The sequence below is a fragment of the Lissotriton vulgaris genome, chromosome 11 (genome assembly GCF_964263255.1).
Source record: "Lissotriton vulgaris chromosome 11, aLisVul1.2, whole genome shotgun sequence".
Taxonomy (NCBI): domain Eukaryota; kingdom Metazoa; phylum Chordata; class Amphibia; order Caudata; family Salamandridae; genus Lissotriton; species Lissotriton vulgaris.
In genome coordinates, this window is record NC_141699.1 from 1,070,969,572 (window position 1) to 1,070,996,461 (window position 26,890).

Sequence of the window (26,890 nt, forward strand, 5' to 3'; positions counted from 1 at the left end):
GGGCTGTAGAGCTAATGTGATGTCTGGATGGAGCACTTCAAAGCTGGGTTGCCCTGCATATGGCGAGGTCCACACGTTGTGCGGCAGTGAAAACATGCCTGGTACTTGTCAATAGTCAATAAAACAGCTGGCTTAGATTTGAGGGGAGCTGCGAAAGCCCACTGGCGTGTGACGAGCAGTGGAAGGCAGGGCCGGCCCTAGGCATGGACACCGATGCGTGTCCCGTTGTTTCCCTGCCGAAACACCAAAAGAAAGGTGTCTCCTTACAATTAGGGTCCATGGGAGGCGGTCCCCTTCCTTTGCCACTCAGGGATGGTGTCTGGAGGCCTAGGGGAGGGAGGCGGAGCACCCCACTCTTGTCCCAAATGCAGAGACACTGCGGGAGGCACATTGTCCAGCATTTTATCGCCCCCACAGTTTAAACTTTTAGCCCACAAGCGATTCTCACATCTATCGGGCTGAGGGTGTGAGAATTGCTCGTGGTCTGAAAGTTAATACTGTGAGGGCGCTAAAATGCTGGCCAATGCCCCCCCCCCCCCCCTTTGTCTGAATGGTCTTCGTGCAAGGGGTCATTTGTGTAAATTAGAGGGGCCTCGCACATTTCCTTTTGGCACAGGGCCGTTGAAATCGTAGAACCGGCCCTGGTGGAAGGAAGCCCCCTAGGCCATTTCTTTGTGGGACAGAAAGCCCTGGGCTCTCTTCTGGGAGTGTGGGGAGATTATCCCGCCGCAAGCCCTGATGGTGGGCCAGGCTGGGAGGGGGGTGGATGGCGGACAGGTTCTGCCAGCCAGAGCTACTCTGCCCGTCCCTTTTCAGAAGGGCAACCCGGAAGACTTACTTGTGGGAGAAGGGCAGCTGTATGCATTTGTTTGTGCTGAAGTTGTCCCCCTGCCAAGAGAGAGCAGTCTCTTGCCCCTGGGTGTGTTCTCTAAACCGGCGGTTGAAGGCGAGGCGTGGAAGATTTTTTTGCACTGTTCGTGTGGGTGGTCCAGTGCAGCCACAATCTCAGATCAGTCTGATTATTATTTTGTCTTTTTTGTTGTTCTTGTTTCCGGCTTTGATTTCCCACACGAATTAATGGATGTCACGCTCGAGCCGCAGCCCTTTCTCCTTATTAGGGATTGGCATTCTGAGACTGTGACTCTTATCTTTGCCGGTTCACTAGGCGTCATTCGCCGTACTGGCTTTTTCAAGGCCAGGCATCTCTGTCCTCTAATCGTCTCAAAATACCGTACCATCAGCTGTTCCGCTGAACGGGTTATTGCAACTTGTGCCCAAACGGGTTCCCAATGCCGCGACGACAGGCAACGCCTTTCTATTGCAAAAGGAGGCTGGGGGGAGGCCCAGCCGGGGGTGGGCACATTAGGATGCACCCAAATCTCCTGTTAGATATAAGACTCCAAGGGAATCCCAAAATAATGTTTTTTAAATCGGTCTGTACTGTTAATCTACGTCGGTCGGCGCGTGTAATATCGAATTCCATTTCTGAGGCTCTGTACATTGAGCACCCACCTGTTTGCACTCAGGAAAATGACAGACGTTTTTGCTGCAATGGGCTTGCAGCCATAACTAAACCATTACGCGTCGTCGTCTGCTTGTAATATAATCGTTTATTTCTATATCTTTTTTTGTAAACATTTTTTAGTGCTAATGTTAGAGCCAAGGCGACCACCGGATTCCGTGTGACCCTGTTAAGAGGCACCAAGCTCCTCGCTTGGGCAAAGTGAGCCCCGGTCTTTAAGGCCCCCCCTGATAGTCAGGTCTGTTTTGCGAGTCTTGCCCTGATGACCTTGAATAATTATCAAAGAGATTGCTTTAAATACTGTTTCCTTTAATTTATTATTTTATTTTTAATGTGGTTGATATGTGAGAGTCTGGTGGTTGATATTTGAGAGTCTATAACAGCCGTTTTACAGAAAAATCTTGTTTTTATGTGTTATGTAATATTAATAAAAAGGTTTCTTTTAGACCAAAACTGGACCTCACTTATGAAACATGAGAGGGTGTCACAGAGATTATTTGCAGTAATATACTGAGTTCCTGCTGTGTTACAATATTGAAGATACACGTTAGTGTCCCTGAATATTAGATGCAAACACATTTAGAATTTGGACGAGTGTGCCTGTGCACTGCCAGTGACCTGGCCAAAGAGGGCACGAAAGAGCTGAAATTGGATCGTGCATTCAAAGCTGCTCCGAACAGGGGCCCCCAAAACACATTTGGCCCAGGGCCCCCACAATCCTTAAGATGTCCCTGCGGTTCCTTTGCCTACTTTGTGCCATGATTTTAAAGTTTTTCTGAAGAAGGTTCTTTTATTAACCCTTCAGACAAATCATCCACGACAAAGTCCTATTTCTCCCAAGACAACTTACAAACAGACCATTACACGTCTCTATAAATGTCTGCTGTAAGGAAGAGAGAGACTCTTCCATGATTTATGGCCATCAGCATCCTCGCCCACTGCTCCTGACATAAATAAAAGCGGCTCTTTCCATACACTACTAACTCAGCCACTAGCCTCGGTCAGCATCACCTGTTACATAAATCTGGAAGAGCCCAGATAAGGTTGCCCACGCACTAATGTGATTAGTTCTAAGAGCCTGAATCAGTCCAAATAAATCCAGGATGGGGGTTTGAAACATAATCTGACCGTGGCCAAGGTGACTCGGGCCTGCAGTGGCAGGCTGTGTGTAGGTTGCCTTCCAATGCTTTGGATGGGAGTTAGGACCAGTCAACTGTAGATTTTTCGTTTCCATTGGTTTTCTGTCTGGCCCTCCGGTGTCATAGAGCCCAAAGGTTGGTTTAAAAAACCACAAAGCCAAAGTTACACGGGAACATTATTTCTTTTTCTGTGAATATACCATCTTGATTTTTTTCCGTGGAAGAAAACATGAATGGTCGTATGTGTAGAGTTGACATATCTTCATTTTTTTTCTTTCTTTCTTTTTTGCTGCTTAAAAGATACAGAAAGCTGTGGATCCTCATTCATTTATTAAGTATGAAAGCAACCTTTTTGTGCATTATTTATTCAAAGAATAGGTCGAAGGGCGATGTACTGAATGTCCCTCGTATTTTAAATTCTCTTTTTAAAAAAAATATATATATATTCCCCTCCCTCTTTTTGCACGGTTTGTCCTCTATACAGAGGGTTCTCTGGGTGTGGGCATGGAGGCTTTTATAAATGTATATCTGAGAGTTGTAGTAAGTACATTTATTTATTGACCGTTCAATTATTTAAAATCTTTACAGTAAAATAGGCTAAAATCTGCACCCACCCTCCAGCCACTTAGTCGCTTGGTCCTATAAATCATACTGTTATCCCTTCTGTTAGGGAGACCCTTTTTTACCGTTGAGCAAGAGGTTAATTTTGTATTGCTCAAACGTTTTCTTTAAAACCCATTAAAAATATTTGAATTATCCAGTTCATCTGAACTAGGACAATTTTTTTGCAGAGCGCCATTGCTAATAAACTGACAATCTAACCCTCTCCTCTTTTCTTTGATAGTAAAATAATGATGAATATTTAATTTTCTAAGCAGAAAGGCATTGATCCTGTTCGGTAGGCCACGTCTTGTTGTTATTTTAAAGGATGTGGAGCAGGTAAACAAGGATGTGCGGTTTGAGTCCCAGTGTTCGCTTCCGGCATTTTATTTCTGTCAGTATGCTGCTTTTTTTGTTTTTTAATGCAGATTGGTGCTATGAATTAATAATAAAGGACCACTTGCCTTCACCGTCATAATAACAATATGTTCAGATTTGATGCAGAGCAGTTTGTTCTTCCATTATTTGCCTTTGCAGGCTGCCAGACTAGAGAGTGCTTTGTTTTATTGCAAAGCGCCTGCACCACTCACATCAGAGCCCGTTTTGCAGCATTATTTGTAGGCACTGTGGGAGTTTAAATGAATTGTGGTGGTCTCGCCGGCTGAGACGTTTTAAGCAATGGCTAAAATGGACAATTACCCAGTGCCCTGTTGGAAAGTGAACTTTTTCTCTTTGACCTCTTTGTATTTCAATTCTCTGTTTAAACATCTCTGCCTACCCGTTTCAACTGCTTTTGTGTGACCCTGTTAAATCTTATTATATAATTTAGTTTTGTTTAGCATCACGTGGGATCGAGTTAGCAGAAAAAGGGTAATACTATTCAAAAATGTTTTCCATACAACCACCCCCAAAATGTCTTGCCGCCGGGCCCTCCAAATCCTTAAGATGACACTGCTCGCCTGTTGATTGTTGCTAGACCTACATGACCTGTCCTGTTTCTTCCTCTTTTTCCTAGAAACCCTCAGGTGTCCTAAAGCACTACACTCCCGAGACTGATGCGAGCGGAAGATGAAAGATCTAGATTTAGGACAGGAGTACGTCATCCCCAGCCCAGCTTATAGAAATGTGAGAGGTACGAGCCCTTCAGAGCAGCACTGCCAGCAGGAAGGACTAAAGTATCAGCAAGCTAAACATCAGGTATGTGCGCTTTAATGACTCGTAATATGGGGTCAGAGGTCGACCGGAAAGTTGTCGATGTATATTAATTTTTACATCTTTAGATTTGACACAGTACCATTTTCTCTATTATTTTCTCCACAACTCTTCACAACCATTTTTTTCTCCCTTGACTTCCCTTTGTTTTTTCTTCCCTATTCTGTTCTTTTTTCATGTTTCCCTATTTTGAGCTGCCTCTTGTTTCTTTCCTCTTATTTTCTTGTTTCTGGCCAGCCTCAGTTTTAAAAAAAATTTTTTTTTTTAAATCTTGCTTTCTCTTTCCGCTCATAGTTTTCCCATGAACCATAACGCTGCTCCTTATTCCTGTTCTCCCGATCCTTAAAGTGTTTCTTTCTCTCATTGTCCTCACCCCCTCTTGGACAGTTTTTTCACTGACCTTATGATCACTTCTTTCTAGCTCTCACTCCATCTATCTGTCTCCATCTCTCCTTTTTCCTTTGCCTTCTCTCTGCTGCCCTTGCTGCTCTCCCCCTCTGTCGTCCCTTCCTCTCTCAGTAGGGTCTCCCTGCTTTGAGCATGCCCGGGATCCAGTGAGCACTGCCTTGGCTATCAAGTGACCCTCATTTTAGGTCTCCTGACTTTACTCACAGGCACTCTTAAAGAAACGCCCTTCTTCCTAAATATGAATTTAGCCAGGTTAGTGCATTTTTATTTAAAGTTGGAGTTGCACTTGCACAGTCCATATCCACCCCCTCCCCTCACTGTAAAGTGTCTTTAAGTCCAACCTAACCAATTGCGAGTGCCACACTAAGAACACTTCACTATACAAAAGTCAAAACTATGCGCTTTGTCAGTGCCTGCTTATCTTTAAACCGTTTGACCTATTTATTTGAAGGCGTCGTTCTCATTTTGCTCCTTTCTTACACCTCATCCTCTCTTTCCCTGGCCATGTACCAGTGTCCCCTTCTAAATTACCTCTAGGTCAACTTTTTCCCCCCTGCATAAATGATGAATCTCCACTTGGGTTCAGAAGGCGCAATGTGGCTATCTTAAAGTGGCTTTGTTACGTCTAGGTATCCGAGGTGCAGAGCATCAATGTATCTGACAGTGTCAAGTGTCTGAGCTGACACTTGAACACAGCACTCCAAGTACTGAGTCTTTGGGCACCAACGGTCTCCTTATGCTCCTCCGATTTACACTGATGGAAATCGCGTGTCAACAGGAGCCGAGAGATTGAATGTTAGAAATGAGTAGTAAAGAAGCAAAGTTTTGGGTGTCTCTGGGGGAGAGGGTGAAGTAGGGAAACTAATTCAGGGCTTCTGAATGGAGTTCATTGCAGGTGTTAGTAGTGGAGGAGTCTCTGATAAGGAACTGCATGTAGGGTTGGCTTCAAACTTTGAGGTAAACTGCAGGATGTGAAAAACTATGGTTGACGAGGTATTATCACAAATAACCTCTATAATTTTAATCTACCACAAAGAAGCTGCAGCTGGAATGGTTTCTTGAGTGCACAAGACTTATTCCAATACCAACAATAGCCAATAACCACTGCAGTAGCCATTAACCTTGGGTTCTGGAGCGGCATGCCGCCTGGCATAAAGCGCTTCAATGCTTCGTATCGGGTAGTAAGCGCTGTATCACAATATTAAGTGCAGAAGAGTACACATTTGGAAATTAAGTATCTAATAACTGTGGCAATGGGTGTTAAATGATACCATTGAATAAAGGGCTAACAATCTAAAATTTTGGGAATTAGAAGAGGGCCTTTCTCCCAAAGAAATCTAAAACCTTTTTTTACAGCCTGTCGTCCTATTGCTAGAGAACGTGAACATCAGAAACTAAAATCAAGAAGTAAATTTCCTTCATAATATGCATATTTCCCAAAAAAGTTTAACTGCTCTATTTTTACTTATTAGGGGTTTGGAGCTTTTTTTTTTATTGCTCTGTGTGTGTATATATAGTTCGTGATTTTTACATAGTGGCTTATAATTTTCACTGGTTATTCTTCTATTTACTGGTAAAAAATGCAACATTTCAGCGAAGTAGATTTTGTTGTGGATAACTCTGAGCTGTGATACCACCCACATAGCTTTTTAGATCTTCATTCTTGGCCAACATCTGATCCTGATGGAAGATGTAGGCAGAGTAGCTGATGCCCGGTGTTCGGGCCCTCATTTTTATTAGATCTTTGTACAGCCTTCAGCAGACTTGATTTGTGTTTGCTAGGGCGTTAACTTTAGCAAAAATAAGGACTGAATGAGCAGGACGACGATCAAATGTTTTCTTTCAGCTGAAACCAGCTATTTATAATTTTGCCTTTTTTATTTCTAAAACCATGATTTTGCAGTATTGTGTTTGCTGAGTTTTCTTTTATTTTTATTGTTCCCCATATCTTCTGCCATTCTTTGAACTCTAAATGTGGACATCATGTACATGTATAGGGGAGTTTGCGGATAACCAAACAGATTTTGAGGAGAGAAATGTAGGAAACTTGGACCAGATGCACGCAGGGGCATTTGAAGCAATATAACCCGGAAAGAGCTAAGCTGACCATTTCAATTGCCACTTAATGAAATGTTGGCAAGAATATTGGAAGTTGTCTACACAAAAAGAATGAGGATGGAGGAAATATAGGTTACTCGTGGATAAAAGTTTGTGTTGTTGACCCCAATTTAAATCCTGGATAGTAATTCAAAAGAGGAAGGTGACCTGATTGTTTGGATGGTTTCCAGCCCCTCTAAAATTTTCAAGATTTTAAGTCCTTCCTGCTAGATACCCGAGGTGGTCCTGTCTAAAGAACTAACACGTCGTTGATGTACATATTTGATTTTCCTTGTGATAAAACTACAACTTTTAAATCTGATCTCCCTGTAGGATCCTGCATGCAGGAGAAGATGAGGCATTATTGTTTTCATTTAGTAAAATCTCCGTTTATGTAATTGAGGACTGGCTTTATCTAGAAAATAACTCCTTGTCACTGCTTGGACTACTGCCCAGTAATAGTTGTTCGAAGGCGGGTACCATCTATGACTCTACTGGTTTCTAAGCTACTAAACTATGCTGGTACAAATGTTGATTTTCCCCCGCCACTTAGAGTTAATTTTTACTTAAAAGATGTTGCCAATTTCAGGCAAGCAATCTACTTCCTTCCTGTAGTGGCTATTACAGTGTGATGGGGCAGGAACAGCGGAACGCCCTGGATGGCTTCCGTAAAAACTGTTGGGTTTGAGATGAGGTCTGGCCGATAGGACAGTTACAGGACCCCTTAGTAGTTTGCTAGTCTAAAATTAGTGCATAATTGCTGTTATAACCGATCTCACAGCTTTCTGTTACAAAAATGTAAGGTATTTCACAAAAATGTAAGGTATTTCACAAAACCAACTGCCCAAGAAAAAAAAATACCTGCAAAAAAAGTTGGTCATTTTCACTTTAAAAGATAAATAGTTGAAATAGTTAAATGGCAGCTGTTGCAAAGAGGTCAAAAGAAGCAACAAGCAATACAATAGCGGTACCATTGCAACATGATGGTCTGAAATATGGTAAGGGCCACTTCAGAAACCTAGTCCTACGCCTTTTTTCACCACATAAATATACATTTGCCACCCCAGACACTTCTCCACTATCTGCAGTATAATTCGTAGATTTGAACAGAAATGTTTTCTGTATGACTGATCAAATGGTATTAAAATTTCTGACAGTAGACAACAACGCTTCACTTAACAGGTCACTCCGCAAACTCTAGCTGAACGCCTCACAGCTGTTGATTATAGGATTTGTGCATTTAAAAGATATGACCCCTTTCCTGAGATAATGTAAGCATCTCCGGTTAATGGAATAAAGAGAGCATTTTTCGCCTATTGCTGGAAACAGAAACTTCAAAAACGTGAAAAACTCTAATATAGTGGAAGGAATAATTCATTCTTTGCCATGAAAATGTTTAGTTTCACTGTTTTCACAAATTTATGTTTATTTTACAGACTCTGGACGAGAAGTACAACCATGGAAATAGCGCCTCGCAAATTGTGAGTTTTTTGCGACTCGCAATTTGCAAGGAGCATTTTCCAATGTACAACAGTGTATTTTACACTGTTAGCCATTCCCAATGGGGTCGCAAATTGAGAGGCTCATGAATAATAATGAGCCTCTCGTAATTTGCGACTCCATTGGGAATGGCAGGCCCTTCCAGGTATGGTGGTCTGCTGGGCTACCATGTCTGCGACTGCTTTTAAATAAAGCAGTTATTTTTAATGCAGCCCGTTTTCCTTAAAGGAAAACGGGATGCATAAAAAAAAAATGTGAACCGTTTTCGGGTCTTTTAGGGTAGGCAGTGGTCCCTGGGACCACTGCCTGCCCGTAAAAAATATTTTCCCCTGTATTTGCATGGGGGAAGGGGGTTCCCTGGGAACCCTTTCGCGAGTGCATTACCACCCTCTTGAAGAGGGTGGTAATTTGCCAATGTTTTGTGCCCCCAATTGCGGACTCAAAACATTCTTACATAGGCTTGCACTCACTATTAGGAAGGGAACGCCCCTTCCTAATAGCAAGTCGCAAAACCCTATTTTCAGAGTCGCAAAAAATTGCGACACTCAAAATAGGGTTCGTACATTACCCATGCTGTTTTTGCATGCGCAAATGGGTTTGCAAACCCGTTTGCACATGCAAAAATGGTTGTACATCTGTCCCACTGTTCTTAAAGTAGCAACGATCTCAAGAGTGTAGTAAGATTTTATAAAACTCTCAAACATGTTGCATCTATTCACGGGCTAGTGACTTTGTTACCAAAGTGTCCTAATTGGTTACATACATAATACATATGAATGTACTGTATTGTTCTGCAGAGCTGTTCTTATTATGAAGAGGTGCTTCCAGACGCTAGATATTGCTAGTGCAGGGTAACTCCAAAACTGAAGACCTGTTTTAGAAGCTAACTGGAACGTACCGGTAAAACGAGGTATATTGTATCTTTTGAGTAAGACACTGTTTGTTTTACTCCATCAGTTTTTGGGTAGAAAAGACATTGCTGATAAACGTTGTGCATACGTTCACGCAAGATTACATTTTTAATTGTTGTTAAATAACATTTTCAGTAGGGTCAGCTGAATGTGTGATTTTTTTGTGTGTGTGAAACTGCATTTTCTATAGTACAGAGTTTCTTTGCATCAGTGTCTATTAAAATGTCAAAATAAGTGGATAATAATACCACAGAATGTGTTGCTTAACTTTCTTTTAATTGCATAAAATTCCTGCTTAATGGCCTAATATTCCTGCCTTATTGATTTTCCTTGCGTAATTTGTTTCCCCGCTGGTGCATAAGTCCAGCAGGCCTGTGTATGCGAATCAAACATTCAATGTGTTCATTCATACACTCCATACCTTCTGTCTGATCTTGTATGCAAACTGAGCTCCTCTGAATCGAAGCAGGTCTTCTGACAGACGACGAATGCCCTCTCTTGCACCATTGTCCAGCGGCAATTAATTGCGACCTCTTTTAATCTAGTGTGATTTAGACTTTGGGGGCACTGATGACAGAAAAAGCAGTAGGGTGACTAATATGTGAATGGTTCTGGGGGTAGCTCCTACTGCAAGTTGGGCGAGTTGCCCATTTAATTAAAAAAAATCAAGTTATGATAAACTAAACCTTTTTTAGCTTTTATATTTTTGTACAGATCATTAAAACAACCATTCTCAGCTTCTAAGTGCTGCACAACACTGGTGTTATTATCCTGTTTAGGTTACTCAGATTATTGATCTTGGAAAGACAAAGGCTGAATAGATCCTCTTACGCATGTGACCCCGCCCACCCTGATTATTACCAAGGAGGAATCTTACTTCTTGTTCAGTCCTGTTATCCAGCCCATCTACGACCCATTTGAAAGTAATGTCAAAGTCTCTAACCCCTTATGTGCAGCTGAACCTTTGTGGGGGCTGCCGTCACCTGCCGCTCGATGTCACACATGCTAAAAATGTCCAGTGACCCACAGTTTGGAAACTACCCCTCCCCCTTCTACGTGCCACCCTGCAAATAGCCTAAAATAAACAAAGTACTAACTTAGTCAGTAACTTAGTCAGCTGAATATTGATTTCTTTATCCTAAGTTTATCAAGCACTGCCCCTTTGAAGGCATTTTATCTATTATTTGACTCCTATGTCTAAGCAGGCGGGGCTTTCGAAAGGGATCTTTGCTGCAGATACTGCAGCTTGGCACAGGGACCAGGGCTGGTTTTGTGCAACAGAATAACTGTTGGGTATTTCCATCTTGTAGCAGTGAAGGGCATGACCTTATATTAAGTGCTTTTGCTAATGAACTAACTGAAGAGCCACGTGCCAGCATTGCTTCCGGAGCAGATGGAGTGACTCCAGTTTTTGCTATTTTTTGCAGTTATTTCGCTGTTTTTATCTTTTGTCACCAGTAATAGACTTCACCCTGGTTACAGCACTTTGTAACATGAGTGCTTAGATAGGCTCGTTAAGAGTTTATCAGCTCATGAAGCACGCCTGATTTTATTAAATGTTGAAAATCTCCCAGCTTTGTTCAGTTAACGTGGTTGAGGCACATATGAATCATCAATAAAGAAGAGTATTCTCCAAGATGGTTTTTTTCTTTCTTATTACTCAGTAGGGTTTTTGCGATGCTTCTGAACATTTAATTCTCACGGCCAACACATTGGTGTTCCGCAATTTGTATAACAGCGTGTTAACCTACAACGGTGTCCAACAACACATCGAGGCCCTGTTGTTTACCTACCTTGCGGATCGCTGCTTCGCAAGCAACTCGCAGAGAATTCAGTTTTGCTCATGGTATTTACCATGAGCTTAATTTGATTCCCTGCTCAGACCAGGTGCTGTATTTGGAGATTAAAAGTGACGCTTGCTTTCAAGGTTAAGCATTTAAATTTACACAGTGTTTTCCTAAATGTGGCCCAGCTCTAAAGGACATCCGGATGCTTTACAATGATTGTATTTTAAAAAAAAAGAAATAAAAAATACATTGAAAAAGGACCTGGTGCAGCCTAAAGGAATTGACGAGAGGGACCATATAAGTAAACCATAAGGGGCTTTGTTTGGGTCTTGGGGCACCTAGAGGTTCTCTTGTTTATGTATCTAGTTGTAGACGAAGCTTGGTGACAGTAAGTTCCCTGATGCTTAAGATTCCAGATTTCATGGAGGCCAACAGGAAAATGTAGGTTCTTTATTTTTAGTGAAGGGTCAGTAAGCATCAGTTTTTGTCCCCTTCGAGACGTCCAACCATCATCCATGCTCCTCTGTCTTACTGGTATGCTGCTTCCAAGCTGCGAGGGGATGTTAAAGTGCGGCTGCTTTATTCTTACCATTATTATTATACACTCACTTCTTGGCCATGATCTTGTGCTTTGTCCTCGGGCTAAACCACATTTTAGATCTGTGTTTTTACCTTCCGTGCAATTTTGGGCCAGAGAACAACACTGATTAGAAACACAAGTCATGTTGGAGACATTAAGTTTTACTCTTAATTTATCTTAGGTGATTTGTGCACTTTATTGATTATCTTTGCTTCAGAGTATGTTTCTAATAACTCACAATTATGGTGTGGGTTGGTTCAAGTGTAGATGGCTGGGGTTTTGCCTGACTCTCTGGTGCTCCCCCTACACTTTTTAGTCACAGTTTATGAAGGAGTTGGTGAAACCTGAAGCAGCAGTTCTGAGCTGCTAACATTTGATTATCTGTTTCGATATTAAGTAAACGAGACGATTTTCAGTTTTTATACACATTTTCTATGATCTGTAAACTCTGCATTGTTCCGCTTGGTGTACAAATACTGTTACCATGTCTACATGTTTGTGAAACGCAGGAAATACAATCTCTTAAGTCCTACATCCCGTTGCCCGTATAAAATCTGGACTTGCTTATGCCAGCAAAATATTCTGCCTCATTTGTCAATGTTTATGCTAGTAACTGCTGCCCACTTACTAACTGTAGGAAACTGGCTCTTCATATGATATATCAAAATAAGATATACTGTGCAGAGCCCAGGGGTTCCCTTATGAGTGGACAGAGGGTTGCTCTAGCAATCTCCAGGTACTCTTTTGGCGGGTCGTGTGGTCCAGCAGCCATATGCTTATCAGAGGGGAGCGTTAGACATTCATTAATAAACACAATAGTCAATAAGTAAGACACACAACTTTATAAAAATAACACATCTTTACATATATTTAGGCACCAGGACCAGTTTGATCAGGTACGTATGTTTATCAATAGAAATACTTTTGAATTTAAAGTCAACAGTGCAATTTTCAGAAGCTGCAATGTTATTCTATGGGAGGAAAAGCAAGGGACACCTTTGTTCCTCTCCCCCATGGCCCAGGGTCGTCGGGTGCAGAGGTGTCTTTAGGCGTCTGGTTTTTAAATACCGGGAGCAGTCGTGGTGGAGGGGGCCAGAGTGCAGAGGCTGCATGCGACGTCGGAGATTTCTCTGGGGGCAAAACCACAGTGGTCTTGGTCTCTGGAGGGCTGGGAGACCATCATGACATGGTTGGACATCAACTCGGGGGGGCAGGTCTGCTAATTCTCTGTAGTTCTGAGTTCCTGGTTGAGGTGCTGGCAGGTCTCCCGGGCATTGGGGACTCAGCAGTTGCAGTACAAGTTGTCCCTTTGGCACAATTGTCGAAGTCAGCAGGCAGGGTTGGCGTCAAGTCAGTTGCCGGGTCTTCTGTTCTTGCCATTTGTGACTCCTGACGTACTTCTTCTTCTTCTTCTTTCAGGCTGACAGGATCTATATTTCTTGTGCCAGGGCCTCCCCTAAATACTGAAATTAGGGGTGTTTGGGGGGGGGGGGGTGTAGAGTAGTAGCCAATGGGCCACTACACTCCCAAATGGAAGTGGACATAACCCGGTCCCAGAATTCCTAAGTTTGCCATAAAAAATATGGGCAACTCTGAAAAGTCATGTCCACTTCAGTTAGCCCATCTTAGGGATGGTACTAGCCTGGGGCGTGGCACGCCTACTCGACTAATTTTTCTGCCTGTCAAGGTATCAAAAGGCTGTGGATAAATGGAGTCAGCTTCCTCTTCTATGATAGGAGTCAGATTTGCATTTCAAAGGAGGGGGGCTTCTTTGAAGCTCCCCTGCCTTGGAATGCTGATCAGCAGGTCATCCTGAGGGAGGGACTTTGTTTCTGACTTCCCGAGAGCAGAGAACTTCACCCTGGGAGGTCAGAAATCGTCTCTGGTGAAAGGCTGGTAGAGACCAGTCCGCCTAAACACCAAAGGCTGGTAGGTTTTTAGGGGTCTCCTCTAAGGTGCCCTCTGTGTTTGTACTCCCAAATCTACCACTGGAATTGGGGTAGGTTTGTGAATATGAGATGTTTGATACCAAACATTCCTATTTTCAGTGAAGCCATCATGTAGCTCTGGAACTCGTTTTCAACAGTGTCCAGCACATGGGTTAAAATGGCTTCCGCGATCACTCACACTGGCAGTAATGGAACTGACCAGCACAGGGGCATATCTGCTAATGCAGATATATCCTCACATGTAATATAAGGCACCCTGCCATAGTGCTGTAAGGCCGGCTATACGAGTGACTTCCAAATATTACATGCAATGTTAGTGGAACATGGCACACAGGGTTGTGTCATGTGTTTTCACTTTGGTCTGCACCAGAACACGCAGCCTGCTGTGGCAGCCCTGCGAGGGGACCCGTAGGGTGGCACACTTTGTTTTGCAACACTTGGGGACCCTTTTTATACCTCAGGCCCTAGGTACCAGGGGTACCATTTGTTAGGGACTTCAAGAGAGTGCTAAAGCCAATGTCAATTAGGGACACAATTATTTAGTTTTGAGGAAATATTTGGCTCTGGGGACCTGGTTAGCAGGAACCCAGTGCACTTCCAGTCGAAATCGCATCATGTACCAGGCACAAAGTGGGGGGTGACAATGTCAAAACGGGGCACTTTCCTACACTGACCAGACACATCCCTAGGAAATCGACATAGAGAAATATCACATAGAAGAGACTAAGACTATTGGTTTTGTGTTGGATGCTGGCACATCTCAGAATGCAATCTCAGTAAAAGGGTGGGGCTATTAGGCATGGCAACTGGTGTGCTTGATGCTGGAGAAGCAACAGCAGTTAAGCCACATAAACACCAATAATCCTGAAACATGGACAGATGGGGAGTCTTCAAATCTTTGCTCATTATGGCTTGACGTTCACGAGCAGATCAAGGGAACATGGGGTGACACTTGTGTGATTGCTTGTGAAAGAGAAAGTTAAGGGCATACCAAACTCAAGCATACTTTGTTGGGGGTTACCTTCCTGTACTAGAGATGCTTGATCGTCACAAGGGTATCTCCTGTGGACATCTGTTATATCACAGCTTTCCCATGTGCATGATTTGCAACAGCATTGCCTCCTACGAAATGCTTCCCCAATACTGGGGGCTGCCACGGCAAATTCCTGAAAATCGTGCGAATAATAAGGGCAGGTTTCTACGTATATGGGCACACTATTGTATGATTGAACTCGAACCATTACTTATCCTGTCAAATCTCAAACATATTGCTCAGAGGCAATTTGTGGCATAGTCTACACTGCATCGCTAATGGACACTAATATACATACTAGAACTTAACTATATTGCACTTTAGATACAGCCCTAGCGTCTTGACTGATTTGTTTATCATGCAGATGCATTTATTGTAATGAAATGCCATTATCTTTTTTTTTTTTCCTCAGAAGTCGAAATTTAAACATAGTACATCACGAGGCGCTGCTTATTTGCACAATTGTCATTTTAACTTAAGTTTTCACAACTCTTTGTTTCTTGTACTTGGCACTTTAATGGACTTAATTATCTAAAGTATTTTACTAACTTAGTTGACAATGGACCTTTAGATATGGCGCGGTCCTAGGTACAGGATAGAAGATACAATCCTATTAAAGTGGAGCATAAAGGTGTCAATTTGTAAATCGTAGCTGTGGAGGGCTTCACTACCATTTACAATTGCTGAATAATTCTGTTGTTTGCTTCAGGGTGAGCTCATATCTAAGAGCCGCTGCGAGAGCCAGAAAAGCTGTGGAGGGGTAATCTTGTCGACATGTTTTGCCCGCTCCCAAGTGGCTTATATGTGTCGGAGTGCATTTAGGAGGTTTTGTTGCCTGCTCACCCTTTGGTTTGCAACCTAATTGTTATGTTATTATCTTATCATGAGTTTTATTTAAAGTGTTATTTAAATTCCATTTTTACTGTGTTTAATACATGGCTAAGATGTTTAATTTAAAAGTAGATTTATGCATTTGTCTTGTATGTTATTTGATTCTATCTATTATCGTTTTTTCTGGGGTTTTTTTGGTGATACTGTGTATCAGGAAACGCTGACATTGACTTTGCAGTTTTAATGGAATTTATACATTTTGTTCATGTCTCTTAATGTAATTTCTATTGTGTCTGTTTTTATTTCTTCTTATGGTTTTAACTGTACGTTTCAACTGCCCCTTTATTTTTTTTTGTGGCCCAATAAAGAGTTCTCTGATTCTTGATTTGATTCTTTGTACATTGTACTTAAGGATGTGAGAGTGTTATGATGCTAGAAGTTCAAGTGTACTAGGCTTTCTAGCCTTGGCAAGGGCAGAAATTCTGAACAGGCCCTCTGTAGTGTTCAGCTAGGGGTCACAGTATGCAATATGACCGGAAGTATTGGGATGTTATCCGGGTTCAAGAAGACCATGGTATAAATAGGAACCAAATGATGGGGAAGGCAGAGGGCAGAATATATTGCCCTAGCCTCTTTTGAATCTGTAATGTCCTTCAAAGAGGGTTAGCTTCCGCTGATTAAGTCCTCATTAGGTTGGGACTTTGCACGCCAACTCTGGCATCATGGACACAGGGCGTGTTCCACTTCCTGGGTACAAGATATTTCAGGTCTGGTGTCTCCTGAGTATGAGCTTTCATGATCCACAACCTTCCTGACAAGGCGTGATATTTCAGCACCACTGAATGTATGTGGCATTTGTAGAGTGCATAGGTACCCGTGGGCATCCCAGCTTTTGAGGAAAACATGACTATCGGATATAACTTCTTTTGCCAAAACCTGTGGCCTTCCTGCCCAGGGGTATCCTTTGGACTTCGTAGGAGACCCTTCTGTCTGATTTAGTAGTGTGGAGTACGAGAAGGTTAAGTCTAATGGTGCTTTGCGCCAGTCTGTCCATCTCCCCCGTCTAAATAAATAGACTCCGTCAACTCTTCACCGCTTGTGCTAGTTGTAATAGAAATAAATACGAATTGTAAATCGCTTCTGTAGCCCTGGGGCAAAAAGGAAAAAAAAAAAACACTGTGAAAAAGCTTTTAAAGTCCTGGAACACCTTAACGATCATGTTCAAGCATGTTACAAAGAAAGTGAATGCGCTGCAAAACTCTGGGAACTATAGAAATCTGCCTGAAAGGTTCATAGTTGCGTAGAGAGAGCTAATGCTTGGCAATTATTGGGGTCAAGAGGAGGGGGGACAACAAAACACTGTATTGGAAAAAACAGTGAGATGGTCTTGCAGAGTGTTTATGAAGTACTGCTTGCATTGGTTCCTTCTATTAGTATTAGACGTAGTGCAGACTTTTCTTCAAGAAAAGCAGAGCGCTTACAGCAGGCATTGTGTTGCAGCAGGAGCATCTCTAAAGTGAGTCTTTTATTGATCAGCATAATGTGCCGGACCCAGTTGAGGCTGAATTACTGTAACCAAGGTCAAAACGGTGGCAAATAAGACTGTGAAACATGTAATTTTTGTAGTATACATATTTGTTGGATTGTACACATTTGTTATATACTGCAATACTTATGACCTAAGGAGATGAAGGCCTTTGCCCAGAGTGTCCTGGTTTTAGATTAAATGAAGGAGAAGGGAACACAAGCCGGGTCTCTGTGGTTCAAGTCCAGTGATTTAACCTCTACACCCACTTCCTCAGGTCTGACTTGATTTAGTAGTCGATCACACCGATACATACATACGTACATACATACATGTATACATGCATACGTTTTGTCAAACTATATTGGGAAGGGGAGAAAACGATAATAACATTTTCCAATTCTGTAAGAAATTAGCACTTCGCAAGACTGCTTTCTTCAATAGCAGAATACTCTTAGAACGTTCACAGTGTGATTCAAGTGTTGTTGGGTTTAATCCTTTAAAGAAAGGTTGGAGAATGCAAAGTACTGTCTCCAAGCAGAAGTAGTATTGACAAAACCGTAGGCAACACTAGAGAAATGTGTCGCAGAAACAGGGTAACAGTAGCTTTGGATTCACAGTGGTAGAGCGTGAGGCCTGTGAGTGAAGATTTTATCTGATGTTTTACTACCTATGTATAAGCGGAGTACATAAAATACCTAAACCCCATCCCCTGGCAGGGCAGGATCAGAGCTTTGTAAGGAGGTGTTTGAGCTTCTGCATCACGGCATACTTTGTGGCTCTATGAAAAATTAGAGGAAGTAGGGAGCTCCGTTGAAGTGTTACGAAAATGTAATGACTCATTTCGAAGTGTGGCTCACCGGTTAGAGGAGGCAGACCCGGACGCAGAGGTCAGACCCGGGACCAGGGTTCAATCCCCGACGTGGAAGGGTCTTGAGCTCCAAATGTCCACGGACTCGATAATTCTCGCCTCAGTGCCTACTCGAATCATGGGTTCACACTCTGCAACTCTGGGCAATAGCTTGCTTAATCTCCACTACGGCCCCACCGCGATGGGATGCCTGGCTTTCACCTTGGGGATGCCCAGTAGGGGTTATCTCGCAGGGAAAAGCCAGGACGGGTTCCCAAAGCAAGCGCCTTGAGACCTTACTGTGAAAGGCGCTATATAAGAACATATGATTTGATTTATTTGTAAATAGCCTGTTAATGAAATTCAGAGATTGATCTTTTTTTGGCCAAATATCCTGCAAAGTGTGCAGACTTGAGCCTTGCATGATCTGACACTCTGATTTTGAAGAAACCTGTTATTGTGGAAATATCCGATGAATCAGCAGTTTGCTGTTAAGATGTCTGGTGTGGTTTAGCAATCGAGTACTCTGGGAATTTCGAAATGAATGCCGTGGTGCAGGAGCAGCTGGACTTGGCCAGCTCTGGTGAAGGATGCGTGGATCGGCGCTCTGCTTCTGCCACCCACTTTTAAACAAGAGGCAACAGTTTCAGCACTGCTGGTGCTTCTGCACGACTGAGGCGGAGGAATGATGGCTGAAGTTTGAGAAGTTCTGCGTGTATGATTTTAAAGTTAAAATGGCATTCCAACTATAGCCAAAAGAATAACCACACACAAGCTTGGTGGATTGAAGAACAGACCCATGCTGGAGCGAGAGAGCTAAGACAAGTGATGGAGGGCTCCATTATTATTATTATTATTATGTTTCTTATATAGCGCCTGAATCGACCCCCGAAGGGGTATCTCCGCGCTTGCCTTGGGAACCCGTCCTGGCTTTTCCCTGTGAGATAGCCCCTACAGGGCATCCCCAAGGTGAACGCCAGGCATCCCGCCGCGGGGGGCCGTTGTGGAGATTAAGCAAGCTTAATGCCCAGAGTTGCAGAGTGTGAACCCATGATTAGGTCAGGCACCGAAGCGAGAATTATCGAGTCCATGGACATTTTGAGCTCAAGACCCTGCCGCGTCGGGAATTAAACCCTGGTCTCGGGTCTGACCTCTGCTTCAGGGTCTGCCTGCTCTAACCAGTGAGCCACACTTCTCCATGGCTGGTGACTGCTGAGAGCAGGTGACGGCATAGTGGGAAGGTTGCCCAGCTTGGGCAAGAGCAGTAAGTGAAACCATCCTCCCATGCCCAGATGGATGTTAGACTCGAAAGGAAAGCAGTGGGCCACATTGGATTTCTGCTGAAGGCAACACTCGGACACTGCTGAGGCGCAGATTGAGTCACCAGCGTTAAACGAATGCTAGGGTTCCCTGCATACAATACATTTTTCCTCAAGTCACACAGCACAAGGAAAGCGCCTGTATCTTCTGGCACTACAAACCAAGGAGGGGAATTATTTGGACTCTACATAGTACATTTCAAAACATTCTTTTGAAGATAAGGTGGAGATTTTTGGTGACAGGAAAAGTTTTATGAATGAGAAGTGAACAAGAAATCACTTTTTTGAATAAAGAAGACATTCCACTGACATCTGATTGGGGGCAGCACACCTAGTAGTCACCAAAACAGAGGGTCGATACATGGGTGATCCCACCCGATGTGCAATAAGAAGCTCTGAAACAGTTCTGAATTGAGTGCCTCGTTGCATTTTGATGGAGCAGTGGCGACGAAGAGGAGCTATTTCACTCTATTATTGTGAATCAGCCTCTCAACGTGGGAACCGCCAAGCCCAGAAAAGAGCAAATAAAGTAATGTTCCAGAAATGCAAGCCCAGTTAGCTTTAACAGCAGGAAACAGAAGATCAGAATTCTGGCAGTGGCAAGGGAGTTAGTCTCACACCGGAGGGAGGAATTGATGGTTGGACCAAATGCAGTTTGATGGAACACTTTTTGGTGACCCTGAAAGAATTGCACTTCGAAAACAACCAAACCAATCAGGAAGGCATGACTGATCCTTGGTATCCTGGAAGATGAGAGAACATAGACAAGTGGTGTCACTCTCTTCGGGGTCACCAGGCAAACTGGCTACTGGGCCACAAATGTTCATTTTCGATAGTTTGTCACTGGTGTCTGGCCACTATGGCTCTTAAATCGTGCCCAACCTTTTCTGCACGTGTTTCTCAGGATAGTGAGGGTGAGCAGTCCAAGGCTTCTCAGAGAGGTAGTGTGGGGGGCAAAAGCTCTGAACTCTACAATCAACAGGAACACTAACTTCATGCCCAGTTCTGGTCTTTTGTGAAAATCCTAAAACGAAATACCTTACATTTAAGTTAGGATATGAAATAGATGGCTATATCTATTGTTGGCTCCACGGAAAGCACTAAACCTTCCCACAGGATGTCTCAGTCCCTTTTCCCTGTTTTAAGTTAAAGCCTTGCAGTACCTTCATGGTAATTTCACAGGTAGTGTCTTGTGATGGGCGTGGCCTGCACCTTCTGTTTTCAACACCCACATTGCAAAATGATTGCAGCGTGGAGATTTTGGGTGTTGTGGTGGACCCCCTCTAGTACTTGTGGACTCTCGGGCCATCCAGCTCCACTCATCAATGATGTATAGTTGAAGCCTCCTCGACCGACCGGGCTCCACTCAATGACCATACTTCTTCTGTGCTTCTAATGACAGCAGCACCAACGTATGCCCCACTGTGGCTGCTCGTGGACAAGGCCACTCTTAAATTGTTAGTCTTTGGAGTAGTTCTCTGATTGTATGTGCTTCTCTTTCAAGTGTCCTTCTCAGATTGCTCCATTTGTATCACCGGCTCACTGTACATGCGCTTACACACTTGTCGGTCCAAGGCTCAGGGTTTCACATAATTTCGAAACTTTACACACAAGAGTTCAGTAAGCCACACTCTCCTACACCCCAATAAAAAGGTACAATAAGCTCCACCATTTATGGTGGACATGGACAGTAGTGCTCTGTTCACTATGGGGACAGGCTTGGCGCACCCCTCCAGGACAGAAGAAGAGGACATGGCAGATCGAGACTCCCAAAAAATGACTGTGCCAAGAGCAAACATGAGACGTTGTGACTGAATGGACCACTGGAAAACATTGGTGCCCTCCTTTTATGAGTGGAAAGAAGTGGACTTGGAAATCAGGGTGATGAGTGGCTGGGGCATGGCCAGAATACAAGAACCCCCAATGTAACTTGTGAGATAAAGAGAACTGCATCTCCACTCAGACTTCATATGGAAGGGGATAACGCAGAGAAGAGATTTACAGAGTGGTGGGAGGATTGCTGGCATAAATGTCAGCATTATACTTAATTATAATTTTGGACCCTGAAATCTCAGCGAAGGTTGCGGTAGGTGGGGATTGATGGGTTCAAAAGGGTGTGGGGAACACAGTTTGAAGGGGGGAGACCAACTGTCCATGGGGAAGGGAACATTACAGAAACTGTCTTACAAGGGAAGAAAGTGGGTGAAAAGATTGGCAATTATGCAGGAACTAAAAAGGGAGATCTAGATATTAGTTTCCTGTAAGAAACTCATATATTTGCGGAAGACAAAAAGAGGCTAGACACTTCTCAGTGCAATACTTTGCTTCAGGTGGTAAGAAAACTGATGTGTTAAATATCTTAATATCCAAACTGTTCCCGTACACTGCACAAAACTATCTGGACCCAGTACATAGATGGATACTTCCCAAATAAGAGGTTGCAGAACTGCAGGCTGGTTTTGGCCTCAATTTACATACTGACCTGATATTGGCCAGGAGCAATTCCTTTGCACAACTCTACAGAAGGTGGTAGGTGGGCCTGCTGGTAATAGGAGGGGGCTTTAATTTTAGTTATGAATGTGGACATGGACAGGAACAACAAGAGGCATGAGTAATTAAGTGCCAATACAGACACAAACTCGTCCTTCCTATGGATTATTCACGTTACTATCACATGCATACTATCAGTCAAATGCTTACTAGAAGCCTGAATGGAAGCAGAACACAGGCCAATTACATTATCAAATCATGGTCCTATACCATGCAGGGGCTGGGCCATGTCGCCACCAGAGGCTGAAACATGTGTTCGAAACTACCTACTCAAACACCCAGTGGTGGTAAGAACACTCAGGGAAACAAACCATCAAGGCATGCGTTCACCACAGTAAACCAAGAGGGATATTTGCTGTGATGACATGGGATGGGCTCAAAGCAAGCTGAGGGGCTATTTATTAGCACAGGCACTGATTGATTTTAAAAAGAGAAAGAGCAGTTCCTTTAGCATCCATGAGACCATGAATACTGGCATTGGAAAGGCAGCTAAACAAACCCAGACATAGCAAAACTAATGGGAAGTCATAGCAACACAATTCCATATGAGAATATTGGAACTGGGTAAGGCACAATGGACCATAATCTGCTTGCAACATAAACATTACGAAGACAACAGTGTAGGAAAGCTGTTAGTCACCCGATTTAGGGACACAAGCTTAGGTAATTAGATCACAGAAATCCAAAGACTTGGATCCAATGGGTAGATTCAGATGAAACAAAACAGGAAACATTCAGGAATTCTGTCATTGTTTATATACCAGGGAAGAATGCAGGTCGAAGAGAGGAGAAAATATCTGGAAAATGTCTTAAGTTATCAGTAGTGAGTAGGGAAAGGTTAGAACAGCTAACATTGAAAACTCAAATCCTAATAGCCATGAATGAACTGAAGACAAGGAGATCTGAAAGCCCAAATGGATTTGCTGCTATGGTCTGTAAAACGGTGTCCACAAGCCTGTTGGGACTATTCAAGATACGTAATTCATTCCACGTAAATTGCTAGGTGGCACACAGCATGAGAAACGCTATGGTTTGCACTCCTGTTGAAGCCTGGGAAGGAGCCAGTATCCTGCAGCTCCTACAGACCCATATCCCTCTTTTAATACAGACAAGGTATATGTGGTCTATAGAGGAACTAGTAAGCTTCATCGTAGTGCGGTTTGCCTCCACTCAAACAATAGTTGCGGTAAACTGTCAAAGCCTGTCCTTATCTGTAGAGGCACAAGTCGAGGGTGTCTATTATCCACTTTATTAAGTTCATGATACCTCGAACCATTGGCACAGAAATGGAGCTAATGGGACCTTTGAGGTACATATGGTATGGATTGATACATTTCTTTTTTTTTTTAACGCTCTTTGTAGATGACATTCTCTTGAAGGTATGAAACAGTGTCTCATGTCAACGGAAGGGCTGCTAAGAGAACTGGATGGATTCTAGCCAGTACCAGGATGTAAGCTAAATCTGACAAATTCGGCAGGGTCTTATAGTTCCACTGACTTTTGAAACATCCGACTGTATAAAACAAGCTACACCCTTTAGATGGTCTTCTTCGTGCACATGCACATGCTAGTTAAGTGCTGACATAGTGACAACCGTGGGAGAAACATAGCACCCTGTAAAGATCAATCAAAGTAAGCATGCAAAGCTGGAGAACACACATAAAATGGTATGGGTATGACGGACAGCTGGAGTTAAGAAGACAGTACTCCTCAAAATACTTTATACCCCGCTGTTGTGCATGTGGAAATGGGGCTCGTTGAACTCAAGCAGCTGTTGGACAAATACATCTAAGTGGGAGGGAAATCAAGAATGAGAGCACAAAGCACACAAGAGCCCAGGGAAGGGGGATTGAAAATCCGAATATCTCCTATTCTTTATACTCAACTCAGACTTTTTGTTGACAGAATGATGGGTGATAAAGTGAGCAGGCGCTGTATAGCATACTATGCCTCAGCAGGGAGGATACTCTAGGAGGTCCCAAGGATAAACAAGCATTTGCAATGCAATCGGTCTCGCATTAGGACAGTTTGAGCTCTTGGTATTGTAAATGACACATTTTTTATTTATGTGTTGGTTAAGATTGAATGGATGACACAATAATAACGTGCCTGTGGATGAAAACGCTATATATTGTACTATACTGCATGTTTTCTTTGTACATTCCCAAAAGCTGGCGTCTTTTACAGCCAAGCACAACCACGACTGCAAAAATAGACAAGCTTTTATTCGCATCAAACCGTGTTGCATGCTTTTCGTTGAATTAGCATTCCGCAGATGCAAACTTTTCCAATGAATTCTTACAGAAAAGAGACACGTTCTAGCCTGCACTAGAATTCAGCCCCGGCCTCTCATGCATGTGCCCCCGTAGGAATGTAGCTATACCTTACACAGAGGCACTGTAGCTATTTGTTGTCATGGTGTACACGAATGAATGAATATATTTATTAATCATGATAAGAGAACGTGTAAACAGCAAATATAACCGATAAAAAGAGTGTACGCTATGAAATAACTCTTTAAACATGTTTAAGAAAAAGCTATATGTTATCTGTGCCATCCAGACCCTACCAGTGCACTGGTACATTTCAACACTGTCCTCAATGGTACAAGAACGTGCAAGGTAAAAGTGGCAGTGTAAAAACAGTGCAGCTAAGCCTGCGAGAAGGTACCTGCAGGAACACGGCATTAAAATGATGTGACACAATATCGCTGTACCACGGACATTTATTATCGTACTTTTTACTTTATTTTTTATTTTTAACCAAGTGCTTACATTCACACTGAACTCTTTCCTTCTGCACAGGAATTAAGTTTCACTTTTAAGCCCCCACATTTTGCTATTTCGTGTGTTTTTATTATCGTCAATTCAAATCCGAATGCCTCCAGGCACCCGCGGTTCTAGACATCTGGTATGCCATGCAGTGTCAAGGTGAGAAGAAAATAACGGGGTGGCGCTTTGTCCTTGAAGCCAAACTTTAAAAGCAATGTTGCTCCGAGTCAAATGCGTATCTACGTCGTTCATGTACATTCCAATATGCGTCAGACTAAACAAGCATTGCTAAAGCAATGCCGTAGGCGAGACCTAAAAAGCGGTGCCAAAGCACACTCTGGAGCTACAAACACTCTGTGCCATGAAAATAGGGCAGAGCCTCACACAGAAAAGCTCCACCAAACTCTCACCCTAATATCCTCGCTTCACGAAATAGTGTGATACAGGGCATGTCGCCTTATCTCTCTGTTCGCCAATTCCATTATTTGCTCAATTCAAAAGAAATAATAATACAGTGTAAGTAAGAGGGACTTACCAAGCGCCATCTGTCGACCTCAAGGAGCTAGTAGAGCCAGATCTTGGCTTCATAACCATGCGCATTTTGTAATCTAATTCCAAAGGGTTTGGGCACTGAAAGTTTCACTGATCCTGCCGCTCGCATGTCACACGCTCCAAGGAGGACTGAGCGCATTGTCGAGGTCCGACAGCACCGGAATGCTCGCACTGTGCTAGTGATGCTTTTCTTTCAATAATGCAGCTGTTTTTTTTTACAGTGCACTTAACTCCTTGTCGTGTTAGGCTAAGTTGTAAGTAATTGCTGCTGACTCGCCAGGGGACTTGCATTTTCCATTAGGCTCCTTGAGGTGCTCGGGCTCCTCTTTGACTGACGTCAGAGTTCACCCCGGCAAGCGTTCTGCTTCATTCACAAATGCTGCCTGTGTCGTCTTGGGGATGACAGGAGGCTGTGCTCATGAGCAGCCCGAGGTGAAGGAAGATATTGTTCCATCCCTCGCGTGACCTAATACAGCCTTCCTGACAAGCTCGCCTCTACTCTACGGAAGCCTCATAGGGGTTTCCTTACATCTGCACTCTCTTGCTGCAACTGGAGTTGGGAGGAATCAAGGCAACCTCGAGACAGCTTCCCTTAGAAACCGCGCGCAAGAGACAGAGGTGCTCCCTCAGCAGCTGAGGATCTCATGTGACCCCAATGGAGAAGCCACTCAGTCTGCTGTTCCTCCCCTGGCAATGCGAGGCTGGGGAGGGCAGCACCGCCGCTTCTTAGCCGCATGCGGCTGGGACAAGCTCAGAAAGAAAAGGGCTCGACAGTCCACATAAGTGCTGGCATTTGTAGACGATGTTCTCATTTTTATGTTCTGTGCACGAACGCAGAGTTTATATATACAGCGTGTCATTGCCAACAGCAAGCGCTTGTGTTAACCTTCACATTAATTAGCAACAAATCACGTAGCACCCGCCTTAACATTGCGGGTTATGAAAAACGTGTTTCGAGACCGCGGAAGATCGGGAAATGAAACCCAGACAGCTTAGAAGAAAACAAGTAATTTGCCCGCAATCACAAGTTACCGGTCTAGGTTGCTTCACGATTTCATGAAGCAGAGTTGCTGGTGGGGGCGAAACCAGGAAGTCAGGCATCCTTGCCCGTGACCTGGGCGGGGCCTGTGACGCGGCCGGAAGAGGCCGGTGTTGCTCGTTGATGCGGGGCTCCCATCATGGAGGGAGAGCCCCGCGGTAGCGTGAAGATCCAGAGAAGTGCCCCGCGTGTGGAGATGCGGAGGAGCAAAGGAGCGCAGCGAGGTGACGCGACATAAGAGCACGGTGAGTGGAGGGGGGGATATGTGTCTGTGTGTGTGTGTGCGCGTGAGCCCCGTCAGTGGTGAGGGAGGTGCGTGCATGTGTGTACGTGCCTGCCTGTGTGTGTGTGTGTGTATGCCTGGGGGGGAGGGGGAGGGGAGTGTGTGCGCGTGGGAATGTGTGTGCGCATGCGTGACTTTGCCTGTGTGTGATTGAGAGAGCATGTCAAGGGGAGGCAGGGATGTGCACGGCGCCGTGCGCGCCCTCTAGGAGGAATCTGAGACAGCAGAGGCTCGTGCCTGTACGCTGTCTCACATTCCTCCGAACACGCCGGCAATAGGTCCTTCGCTACGCTCGACCTAAAAAAAAAGGAATGAATTGGGGACCTAGCTAAATCGCCATTGCTATATCCCATGATGACTGTGGAATAAGCTGGGTAGAAGCCAACGTGTGACCACTCACACTCCACTCTTTGCGCCTATATGGGGGTGCCT

The 26,890-nt window shown here is 43.7% G+C and overlaps 1 protein-coding gene across 6 annotated transcripts in view; it reads left to right on the plus strand.

The window, feature by feature from the left end:
- Nucleotides 1–26,890, plus strand: part of ABCC5 (ATP binding cassette subfamily C member 5) — a 213,514-nt gene that overhangs the window by 2,611 nt on the left and 184,013 nt on the right. For all 6 annotated transcript variants that reach the window (XM_086944467.1, XM_086944468.1, XM_086944480.1 and 3 more), the window contains exon 2: nucleotides 4,277–4,458. In XM_086944467.1, coding sequence (XP_086800593.1) covers nucleotides 4,330–4,458 — 129 coding nt within the window. In that variant the 5' untranslated portion in view covers nucleotides 4,277–4,329. The remainder of the gene's footprint in view (nucleotides 1–4,276; nucleotides 4,459–26,890) is intronic.